We start from the raw sequence: 11,729 nt of genomic DNA, 5'->3' as shown, positions 1-11,729 counted from the left end.
GCGTCTCCGAGATTTTATTTCGGGGAATTTGGGGAATTTTGGGGAATTTTGGGGCTCCCAGGGCTCAATTTTGGGGTCCCACCCCCGTTTTTGGGGTCCCACCCCCATTTTTGGGGTCCCATCTCCCATTTTTGGCTCCCAGGACTCAATTTTGGGGTCCCATCCCAATTTTTTGGGGGTCCCGCTTCCATTTTTGGGGTCCCAGGGTTTAAATTTGGGGTCCCACCCCCATTTTTGGGGTCCCACCCCCATTTTTGGGGCCCCAGCTCCGAAAGTTGGGGTGCTCCTCCTGTTTTTGGGGTCCCACAATCCTTTCAGGGGTTCCCACACCCCATTTTTTGGGGTCACCCCCATTTTGGACACCCCAAATCTGGGCTTTTCACCCCAAAACCTGAACCAGAACCCCCCAAATCCGGGTTTTAACCCCAAAACCCAAACCAAACCCCCCAAATTCTGGCGTTTTCACCACAAAGTCAGGCCCAGGACCCCAAATTCTGACATTTTCACCCCAAAGTCAGGCCCAGGACCCCAAATTTTGGTGTTTTCACCCCAAAGTCAGGCCTGGGACCCCAAATTCTGACGTTTTCACCCCAAAGTCGGACCTGGGACTCCAAATTTTGGCATTTTCACCCCAAAACCCGCAGCAGGACCCCAAATTTTGGTGTTTTCACCCCAAAGTCAGGCCCGGGACTCCAAATTTTGGCATTTTCACCCTGAAATTGGGCCCAGGAACCCAAATTTTGGTGTTTTCACCCTGAAATTGGGCCCGGGACCCCAAATTTTGGCGTTTTCACCCTGAAATTGGGCCCAGGAACCCAAATTTTGGTGTTTTCACCCTGAAATTGGGCCCGGGACCCCAAATTTTGGTGTTTTCACCCCAAAGTCGGGCCCGGGACCCCAAATTTTGGCGTTTTCACCCCAAAACGAGCAGCAGGGCCCCCCCCAGCGCCCCCAGCAGCAGCCCCGGTGCCACCCCCGGTGCCACCCCCGGTGCCACCCCCGCTGTCACCCCCGTGTCCCCCCCCGTGTCCCCCCCCGGGCCGGGGGCCAGCGGCCGCGGCCACCCCGGGGGGGGCTCCCCGAGCTGGCAGGGGTCCCCGGGGGGCTCGGGGGTGACACCGGGGACATCGGGGACGCCGGGGGGGGGGTGGCGCGGGGCCAGCTCGGGGACGAGGGACAGGATCCAGGCCAGGTGAGGGGACACCCCCGTGTAGACCCCCGGGCGCCCGGGGACCCCGCAGGCGTCGCCCCAACTCACCACGCCCGCCAGGTGCCAGGTGCCACCGAGGCGGCAGGCGAGGGGACCGCCGGAGTCACCCTGGGGACAGGGAGGGGACATTGGGGACACTGAGGGGACATTGGGGACATTGGGGGGATTGGGGGGATTGAGGACATTGGGGGGATTGAGGACATTGGGGGGATTGGGGACATTGGGGACATGGTGACCCCGCCAGGTGCCACCGAGGCGGCAGGCGAGGGGACCGCCGGAGTCACCCTGGGGACAGGGAGGGGACATTGGGGACATTGAGGGGACATTGGGGACATTGGGAACATTGGGGACATTGGGGACATTGGGGGGATTGGGGACACGGTGACCCCGCCAGGTGCCACCGAGGCGGCAGGCGAGGGGACCGCCGGAGTCACCCTGGGGACAGGGAGGGGACATTGGGGACACTGGTGACATTGGGGGATTGGGGACACTGGGGGGACTGGGGACATTGGGGACATTGAAGGGATTGGGGACACTGGGGGGATTGGGGACATTGGGGACATTGAAGGGATTGGGGACATTGGGACCCTGCCAGGTGCCACCGAGGCGGCAGGTGAGGGGACCGCCGGAGTCACCCTGGGGACATTGAGGGGACGTTGGGGACACTGGTGACATTGGGGGATTGGGGACACTGGGGGGATTGGGGACATTGGGGACATTGAAGGGATTGGGGACATTGGGGGGATTGGGGACATTGAGGGGACATTGGGGACATTGAAGGGATTGGGGACATTGGGGGGATTGGGGACATTGAGGGGACATTGGGGACACAGGGGACATTGAGGGGAATGGGGACATTGGGGACACTGAGAGGACATGGGGACATTGGGGACATTGGGGGGGGTTGGGGACATTGGGGGGTTGGGGACATTGTGGGGACACTGGGGACATGGAGAGGACGAAGAGCGACACCGGGGGGCTCAGAGGGGACACAGAGGGACCGTGGGGACACTGGGGGTGGGCGGGGACACGGGGAGGTGACAGCGGTGACACAGGGGGAGGTGACAGTGGCACGGGGGGAGGTGACAGCGGTGACAGAGGGAGGTGACAGCGGCACGGGGGGAGGTGGCAGCGGTGACAAGGGGAGCTGGCAGCGGTGACACAGGTGCCACCCACCTGGCAGGCGTCGCGCTGTCCCTGCGGGAGGCCAGCGCAGATGGTGTCCCCCGCGGGTGTCCCCAGCCCGTGCCCTGCCGCTGTCCCCAGCGCGTAGAGGCAGCGGCAGTGGCGCTGGCTCAGCAGCGGCACCTCCAGCTGCTGCAGCGTCTTGGGGGGTGGCAGCGGCACTGCGGGGACAGCGCTGTCACCCCGTGTCCCCAAACCGGACCTGGGGTCACTGCAGGGTCACCCCGTGTCCCCAAACCTGTCCTGGGGTCACCCCGTGTCCCCAAACCGGACCTGGGGTCACTGCGGGGTCACCCCGGTGTCCCCAGCCTTGCCCCAGTGCCACCCACCCGCTGTCCTGACATGCCCCCAGTGTCCCACCTGCTGTCCGCAGGTGTCCCCAGCCGGTGACCCCAGTGTCCCCAGTGCTGTCCCCAATGCTGTCCCCATGTCCCCAGCGCTGTCCCCAGTGCTGTCCCCATGTCCCCAATGCTGTCCCCAATGTCCCCACCTGCTGTCCTCACGTGTCCCCAGCCGGTGACCCCAGTGTCCCCAGTACTGTCCCCCGTGCTGTCCCAATGTCCCCAGTGCTGTCCCCAATGCTGTCCCCATGTCCCCAATGCTGTCCCCATGTCCCCAATGCTGTCCCCCGTGCTGTCCCCGTGTCCCCAATGCTGTCCCCATGTCCCCATGTCCCACCTGCTGTCCTCACGTGTCCCCAGCCGGTGACCCCAGTGTCCCCGGTGCTGTCCCCCGTGCTGTCCCAATGTCCCCAATGTCCCCATGTCCCACCTGCTGTCCTCACGTGTCCCCAGCCGGTGACCCCAATGTCCCCAGTGCTGTCCCCATGTCCCCAATGCTGTCCCCATGTCCCACCTGCTGTCCTCACGTGTCCCCAGCCGGTGACCCCATTGTCCCCAGCGCTGTCCCCAGTGCTGTCCCCATGTCCCCAATGTCCCCAATGTCCCCACCTGCTGTCCTCACGTGTCCCCAGCCGGTCACGGTGCAGTTGGTGCCAGGCCCGAAGGTGACGCCGGCCGCGGGGACGCACACGGGCCGTACCAAGCGCGAGGGGCTGGCGGGGGGGTCCAGCCGGGCCAGCGCCAGGTCCCCCCCCGCGGCCTCGCCCCGCCGCTCGCTGTCGCTGTCGCGATAGTCGCGATAGGCCGGGTGGCGCGCGACGGAGGCCACGCCCCTCACCTGGGCCTCGGGGGGCGGGGACAGGAGCTGCAGCACGCCCAGCGTCACGCGGTACTCGGAGAGGGCGTTCTCCCTGCGGGGGGTGGGGCAGGAGTGGGGGTTTGGGGGGGGTTGGGGGGATTCGGGGTCAGGAATTGGGGTTGGGGTCAGGAGTGGGGAAACTGGGGATTTGGGGGGATTCGGGGTCAGGAATGGGGGGTTTGGGGTCAGGAGTGGGGAAACTGGGGATTTGGGGGGATTCGGGGTCAGGAATGGGGGGTTTGGGGCTTTTGGGGGGATTCGGGGTCAGGAATGGGGGGTTTGGGGCTTTTGGGGGGATTCGGGGTCAGGAATTCGGGGTTTGGGGCTTTTGGGGGGATTCGGGGGGGTTTGGGGTCAGGAATTGGGGGTTTGGGGTCAGGAATTGGGGGTTTGGGGGAGTTTGGGGTCAGGAATTGGGGATTTGGGGTCAGGAACTGGGGATTTGGGGTCAGGAATTGGGGAATTGGGGGTTTGGGTCGGGAATTGGGGATTTGGGGGGGTTTGGGATCAGGAATTGGGGATTTTGGGGTCAGGAATTGGGGGTTTGGGGTCAGGATTTGGGGATTTGTGGGATTTTGGGGTCAGGAATTGGGAGTTTGGGGTCAGGAATTGGGGATTTGGGGGGGGTTGGGGTCAGGAATTGGGGTTTTGGGGGGGTTTGGGGAGGATTTGTTTTAACTTCAGGGGCAATTTGGGTACTTTGGGGCTGTTTTTGGGGCCGTTCCAGGCTAATTTGGGGCTGTTTTTGGGGCGGTCTCAGGGTGAATTTGGGGCTGTTTTTTGGGGCTGTTCCAGGCTGTTTTGGGGCTGTTCCAGGCTGATTTGGGGCTGTTTTTGGGGCGGTCTCAGGGTATTTTTTGGCTGTTTTTGGGGCCGTTTCAGGCTGTTTCAGGGCTGGTTTTGGGGCCGTTTCAGGGTGAATCTGGGGCTGTTTTTGGGGCTGTCTCAGGGTATTTTTTGGGGCTGTTTTTGGGGCTGTTCCAGGCTGTTTCGGGGCTGTTTTTGGGGCGGTCTCAGGGTATTTTTTGGCTGTTTTTGGGGCTGTCCCAGGCTGTTCCAGGACTGTTTTTGGGGCTGTCCCAGGCTGTTCCAGGACTGGTTTTGGGGCGGTCTCAGGGTGAATCTGGGGCTGTTTTTGGGGCTGTCCCAGGCTGTTCCAGGACAGTTTTTGGGGCTGTCCCAGGTTGTTTCGGGGCTGTTTTTGGGGCTGTCTCAGGGTATTTTTTGGCTGTTTTTGGGGCTGTCTCAGGGTGAATTCGGGGCTGTTTTTGGAGCTGTCCCAGGCTGTTCCAGGACTGTTTTTGGGGCTGTCTCAGGGTGAATTCGGGGCTGTTTTTGGGGCTGTCCCAGGCTGTTTCAGGACTGGTTTTGGGGCTGTCCCAGGCTGTTCCAGGACTGGTTTTGGGGCTGCTCCAGGCTGTTTTGGGGCTGTTTTTGGGGCTGTCTCAGGGTATTTTTCGGCTGTTTTTGGGGCTGTCCCAGGCTGTTTTGGGGCTGTTTTTGGGGCTGTCCCAGGCTGTTCCAGGACTGTTTTTGGGGCTGTCCCAGGCTGTTTTGGGGCTGTTTTTCGGGTACTCACGGCGGGAAGCAGTGCGCCGCTGTCAGCACCCAGGCCGGGGCGATCAGCGCCCCCCCGCAGACGTGGCGGCCCCGGAAGGCCACGCTGACGGTCCAGGGCCACTGGCCCTCCTGAGCCCCCGAGCCGCCCACCACGCGCCGGTGCACGGGGGTCCCGCACGGCACTGAGGGGGTTAACGGGGTGGGGGGGGGTCAGGGACACCCCGAGAAAGCCCCCAGACCCAATTCAGGGGAGCCCCCCCCACCGAGGGCGGGACAGCTGCGCTTGGAGGAGTGCCCAGGAATGGGGTTTGGGGAATAAACACCCCCAGAATTGGGGTTTGGGGTGAAAGGAGTGCTCAAAAATGGGGTTTGGGATAAAAGGAGTGCCCAGAAATGGGGTTTGGGATGAAAGGAATCCCCAGAAATGGGGTTTGGGATGAAAGGAATCCCCAGAAATGGGGTTTGGGATGAAAGGAGTGCCCAGAAATGGGGTTTGGGGATTAAACACCCCCAAAATTGGGATTTGGGGTGAAAGGAGTGCCCAGAAATGGGGTTTGGGGATTAAACACCCCCAAAAATGGGGTCTGGGGTGAAAGGAGTGCTCAAAAATGGGGTTTGGGGATTAAACACCCCCAAAATTGGGATTTGGGGCGAAAGGAGTGCCCAGAAATGGGATTTGGGATAAAAGGAGTGCTCAAAAATGGGATTTGGGGATTAAACACCCCCAAAATTGGGATTTGGGATGAAAGGAGTGCTCAAAAATGGGGTTTGGGGAATAAACACCCCCAAAATTGGGGTTTGGGATAAAAGGAGTGCCCAGAAATGGGGTTTGGGGATTAAACACCCCCAAAATTGGGATTTGGGGTGAAAGGAGTGCCCAAAATTGGGGTTTGGGGAATAAACAACCCCAAAATTGGGGTTTGGGGTGAAAGGAGTGCCCAAAATTGGGGTTTGGGGAATAAACACCCCCAAAATTGGGATTTGGGATGAAAGGAGTGGCCAAAATTGGGGTTTGGGGAATAAAAAACCCCAAAAATGGGGTTTGGGGTGAAAGGAGTGCCCAGGAATGGGGTTTGGGGATTAAAAACCCCCAAAATTGGGATTTGGGGTGAAAGGAGTGCCCAGGAATGGGGATTTGGGATAAAAGGAATCCCCAAAAATGGGGTTTGGGGTTAAAAGAGTGCCCAGAAATGGGGTTTGGGATAAAAGGAGTGCCCAGAAATGGGGTTTGGGGATTAAGCACCCCCAAAATTGGGATTTGGGATGAAAGGAGTGCCCAGAAATGGGGTTTGGGGATTAAAAACCCCCAAAAATGGGATTTGGGATGAAAGGAGTGCTCAAAAATGGGGTTTGGTAATGAAAGGAGTCCCCAGAAATGGGGTTTGGGGAATAAACACCCCCAAAATTGGGATTTGGGATGAAAGGAGTGCCCAGGGATGGGGTTTGGGATAAAAGGAATCCCCAAAAATGGGATTTGGGATGAAAGGAGTGCCCAGAAATGGGGTTTGGGGTGAAAGGAATCCCCGAAAATGGGGTCTGGGGTGAAAGGAGTGCCCAAAAATGGGGTTTGGGGAAGAAAAACCCCCAAAATTGGGATTTGGGATTAAAGGAGTGCCCAAAAATGGGGTTTGGGGTGAAAGGAATCCCCAAAAAATGGGATTTGGGGTGAAAGGAGTGCTCAAAAATGGGGTTTGGGATTAAAGGAGTGCTCAAAAATGGGGTTTGGGGTGAAAGGAATCCCCAAAAATGGGGTCTGGAGTGAAAGGAGTGCCCAAAAATGGGGTTTGGGATGAAAGGAGTGCCCAAAAATGGGGTTTGGGATGAAAGGAATGCCCAGAAATGGGACCCAACCCTCCCTAAATAATGGGAGCTCCCCCCCCTCTAAAATACGAGGCCAGCAAAAAAACGGGGATCCCAAAAATTCGAATCCCAAAATCGGAACCCCTCCCCTTATGGGAACATCCCCCCCTCCAAACCATGGGACTCCCAAAAATGGGACCCCCCCCCAAATATGGGTGTCCCCCCCCCCCAAAATATGGGACCAGCAAACAACGGGAACCCCAAAAATGGGACCCCCTACCCCTCACCTGTGTCATCCTCTGCTGCCACCCCCCAGTGACCTGTGAGGGACAAGGGGGGGGTGATGACGTCAGAGACCCTTTTTGGGAACCCCCCTGAGGGGGATGACATCATAACCCCCCATTTGGGGATCCCCCTGAGGGTCAGAACCCCATTTTGGGGACACCCCCCTGAGGGTAAGACCCCAATTTAGGGACCCCCCTGAGGGGGATGACGTCATAACCCCCCATTTGAGGACCCCCCCTGAGGGTCAGACCCCCATGTGGGGACCCCTATGAGGGTGATGACGTCACACCCCCCATTTTGCCCCCCCTCCCCGGAGGCTGATGACGTCACCCCCCCCATTTTGGCCCCCCCCCCCCCCCCCCCGAGTGACCTGGCCGGACAGAAGGGACACCCCGACATCCGGGGCGAGCCGGAAAAACCGGCCCAGGAATGCGTCCTGTGGGGCCGGGGGGGGGCGTGACCCCCCCGTGCCCTGCCCCTGTCACCTGCCTGGGACACCTGTGTCACCTCTGACCCCCCCTTGTCACCTCTGACCCCCCCTCGTCAGCTCTGACCCCCCCTCTGTCCCCTCTGACCCCCCCTTGTCAGCTCTGACCCCCCCTTTGTCACCTCTGACCCCCCCTTTGTCACCTCTGATCCCCCCTTTGTCACCCCCCCAAAATCTTGGCCCCCCCCTCAGAACCCCCCCGAAACCCCCTCAGGACTCTCCAAATCTCCTCAGAACCCCCCCCAAACTTCTCAAATTGAACCAAAATTCCCATCAAATTGCCCCAAAACCTCCTCAGAAGCTCTCAAATCCCCTCAAATTGACACAAAATCCCATCAAATCGCCCCAAAACCCTCTCAGAACCTCTCAAATCCCCTCAAATGGCCCCAAAACCCCCTCAGAACCTCTCAAATCCCCTCAAATGGCCCCAAAACCCCCTCAGAACCTCTCAAATCCCCTCAAATTGACCCTAAATCCCCTAAAATCACCCCCAAACCCCCTCAGAATCTCTCAAATCCTCTGAAATGGCCCCAAAACCCCCTCAGAACCTCTCAAATCCCCTCAAATTGACCCAAAATCCCCTCAAATGGCCCCAAAACCCCCTCAGAATCTCTCAAATCCTCTCAAATTGCCCCAAAACCCCCTCAGAATCTCTCAAATCCCCTCAAATTGACCCTAAATCCCCTAAAATCACCCCCAAACCCCCTCAGAATCTCTCAAATCCCCTCAAATTGACCCTAAATCCCCTCAAATGGCCCCAAAACCCCCTCAGAATCTCTCAAATCCTCTCAAATGGCCCCAAACCCCCCCCAGAACCTCTGAAATCCCCTCAAATTGACCCTAAATCCCCTCAAATGGCCCCAAAACCCCCTCAGAATCTCTCAGATCCCCTCAAATTGACCCTAAATCCCCTAAAATCACCCCGAAACCCCTCAGAACCTCTCAAATCCCCTCGAATGGCCCCAAACCCCCCTCAGAATCTCTCAAGTCCCCTCAAATTGACCCTAAATCCCCTCAAAACCCCCGGATTCCCCCAAAATCCCCTCAGAACCCCAAAAATCCCCTCAAGATTTCCCCAAAACCCCTCACGCTGCTCTCAGAGTCCCCCTCCCTGATCCTCCCTGCCCAAAATCCCCATAGAAAATCCAAAATCCTCTAAAAAACCCCAAATCCCCCCGGATTCTCCCCAAATCTCACGACTTTCTCCCGCCTCATCCTCTCTGGTGCTCCCATCCCCTCACGCTCTTTTCACCCCAAAATTTCTTTGCGATTCCCCCCAAAAATCCCCTCAGGATCCTCCCCGAACTCCCCTCGGATTCCCCTCAAATCCCCCAAAATCGCCTCAAGTTTTTACCCCAAATTCCCTCCTGATCTCCCTCAAATCCCCCTCAAGATTCCCCCCAAATCTCCCCCAAATCCCCTCAGATCCCTCTAAACCTCCTCAGATCCCCTAAAATCCCCTCAGGATACCCCAAAATCCCCTCAGATCCCCCAGAATCTCCTTAGGATACCCCAAAATCCCCTCAGATTCCCCAAAATCCCCTCAGGATACCCCAAAATTCCCTCAGATCCTCCCAAATCCCCTCAGGATTCCCGCCCAAAATCCCCTTACGTTTCTCTCCAAAAACCCCACGACTCCCTCAAAAAAACCCTCAATTCCGTAAAAGACACCACCAAACATCCTCAGGATCCTCACAAGTCCCCTAAAGCGCCTCCAAATCCTCTCAGAACCCCCAAATCCCTTCGGACACCCCAAATCCCCCTCACGATTCCCGCCAAAATCCCCTCACGATCCCCTGTTAAAATCCCCTCACGCTTGTCTCTGAAATCCACCTAAACTCCCTCAAACCGTCCCAAACCCCCTCAAATTCCCCCAAAATCCCTTCCCACATCCCCAAATCGTCTCAGTACCCCCCAAAATCCCCTCATACCCCCCCAAATCCTTTCAGCCACCCCCAATCCCCTCAGGCTCTCTTTAATCCCCTCACACTTCCCGCCGAAATCCCTTCACCATTCTCCACCAAAAACTTCCTCACATTTCCCTCACAAATCCGCTCAAAACCCCTCACACTCCCCCAAATCCACTCAGACTCACCCAGATCCCCTCAGATCCTCTCCAAATGCTTTCAGCCACCCCCAATCCCCTCAGGCTCTCTTGAATCCCCTCACGATTCCCGCCGAAATCCCTTCACTATTCTCCACCAAAAACTCCCTCACGATTCCCTCACAAATCCTCTCAAAACCCCTCAGACTCACTCAGATCCCCTCCAAATGCTTTCAGCCACCCCCAATCCCCTCAGGCTCTCTTGAAACCCCTCACGATTCCCGCCGAAATCCCTTCACTATTCTCCACCAAAAACTCCCTCACGATTCCCTCACAAATCCTCTCAAAACCCCTCAGACTCACTCAGATCCCCTCCAAATGCTTCCAGCCACCCCCAATCCCCTCAGGCTCTCTTGAAACCTCTCACGATTCCCGCCGAAATCCCTTCACCATTCTTTGCCAAAACCCCCCTCACGTTTCCCTCACGAATCCTCTCAAAACCCCTCGGACTGCCCCAGGTCGCCTCTCACCGCCCGCCGGCAGGAACAGCAGCAGCAGCAGCAGCAGCAGCAGCGGCGGCGGCGGCGGCAGCGCCGGCCCCGCTCCGGGCCCCGCTCTCGGCTCCCGCCGCCGCCTCCTCATCGCTCCCGGGCCGCTGTGGCCGCCGGCACCTTCCGGCCCCCTCCCCTCACCTGAACGCGGCCACGCCCCGTGTACCTGTCCGGAATGTGCCACCCCCACCCCTCACCTGGCCGCCGACACGCCCCTGCCACCTGTACAGGCATTTCCTGCCCTCCCGCACCTGCGCTAAGGCCGCGCCAGCCCCCCGTACCTGGACCGAGTTCTGGCTGCCCCCCTCACCTGAGCGCGGTCACGGTCGCGTTTGGTGTGGAAGGCGCTGCTCCCCCCACACCTGCACAGGTACCCCCGGCCCTGCCACCTGTACGGGCACCTGTGGCCCCTACGCCCCCACAGCGGTCCCGCCGCGGCTAAACCACGCCCCCAATATCCATGTATGGTCAAACCACGCCCCCGGCATCCATTTATGGTTAAGACACGCCCTTAAGCAGGGCTTAACCACTCCCCAATATCCATTTGTGGTCAAGGAACGCCCCCAACAGGACATAACCACGCCCCCAGCATCCATTTATGGCTAAGACACGCCCAGAAGTAGTGCTTAACCACGCCCTCAATGTACATTTATGGTCAAGACACGCCCTTTATGCTAATTAACCATTACAATCCACACCCCCAAACGTCTATAGATGTGTGCAAGCCACGCCCTCAATGTCCATTTATGGCCATTCCACGCCCTTTATGCTAATTAACCATTATAATCCTCACCCCCAAACGGCTATAGATGTGTGCAAGCCACGCCCATATATGGCTATGCCACACCCTTTATGCTAATTAGCAACAGTAACCCACACCCCCAGAGCGGTTCTAAGCGAACAAGCCACACCCCGCACTCCATTTATGGTAAAACACCACCCATTATGCAAATTAACACCACCAGGCACGCCCCGCCCTTCATGACGTCAGCGCTTAATGACCTCGTTAATGAGCTCGCTAATGAACCCCCCCCCGCGGCCGGAAGTGCCTCATTAGGGCGTTAATCACGTCCCAGCACGGCCACGCCCCTCCCCCGCCGCCCCTATCCAATCAGCAGCGCCCCAAAATTCCTTCCCCCGAAATCCCTTTATTGGGGGGGTGGGGGAGGGGCGGGTTAAAAGCGGGGGGGCGGAGCCCGCGGGGGGAGGGGCGGGGCCGGGGTGGGGCGGCCAGTACAAAAACGGGGGTGGGGGAGGGGCGGGGAGGGGTGGGGGAGGGGCTCAGTACGGCCGCTCGCGTCGGTCCTGCCGGTGGTCGCCCCTGCGGACAGAGCAATTAGCGTTAATTAACTAATTAATTAACTCATTAATTAGCCTTCAGCGCTGATTAATGAGCGCCCCGCACTC

General features: G+C 58.7%; 2 protein-coding genes across 2 annotated transcripts in view; both read right to left on the bottom strand.

Moving 5' to 3' along the window:
* PRSS8 (serine protease 8) lies at positions 1 to 10,443 on the bottom strand. Its single transcript, XM_053933222.1, has 6 exons — positions 10,302 to 10,443; positions 7,243 to 7,275; positions 5,175 to 5,337; positions 3,346 to 3,647; positions 2,387 to 2,556; positions 1 to 1,318 (listed from the first exon to the last, which is right to left on the bottom strand). Exons 1-6 carry the CDS (start codon positions 10,411 to 10,413, stop codon positions 914 to 916), a joined length of 1,185 nt encoding a protein of 394 aa, XP_053789197.1. The 5' UTR covers positions 10,414 to 10,443; the 3' UTR covers positions 1 to 913.
* Positions 10,444 to 11,450: 1,007 nt separating this feature from the next.
* Positions 11,451 to 11,729, bottom strand: part of FUS (FUS RNA binding protein) — a 30,295-nt gene continuing 30,016 nt past the window's right edge. The window contains exon 15 of the mRNA XM_053933221.1: positions 11,451 to 11,643. Coding sequence (XP_053789196.1) covers positions 11,604 to 11,643 — 40 coding nt within the window. The 3' untranslated portion in view covers positions 11,451 to 11,603. The remainder of the gene's footprint in view (positions 11,644 to 11,729) is intronic.

The sequence above is a fragment of the Vidua chalybeata genome (assembly GCF_026979565.1).
Source record: "Vidua chalybeata isolate OUT-0048 chromosome 37 unlocalized genomic scaffold, bVidCha1 merged haplotype SUPER_37_unloc_1, whole genome shotgun sequence".
NCBI classification, from domain to species: Eukaryota; Metazoa; Chordata; class Aves; order Passeriformes; family Viduidae; genus Vidua; species Vidua chalybeata.
The sequence above is the reverse complement of the archived record's forward strand: the minus strand, read 5'-3'. Positions and strand labels throughout refer to the sequence as shown.

Bases quoted from the DNA above. Each gene is read 5' to 3' on its own strand.
- PRSS8 (XM_053933222.1), bottom strand. From the start codon at position 10,413: ATGAGGAGGCGGCGGCGGGAGCCGAGAGCGGGGCCCGGAGCGGGGCCG. The intron at 3,648-5,174 runs GTGAGTACCCGA...CACCCCCCGCAG, and splicing joins GCGGCGCACTGCTTCCCGCC to GGAGAACGCCCTCTCCGAGT. The intron at 1,319-2,386 runs GTGGGTGGCACC...CCCTGTCCCCAG, and splicing joins GACAGCGCGACGCCTGCCAG to GGTGACTCCGGCGGTCCCCT.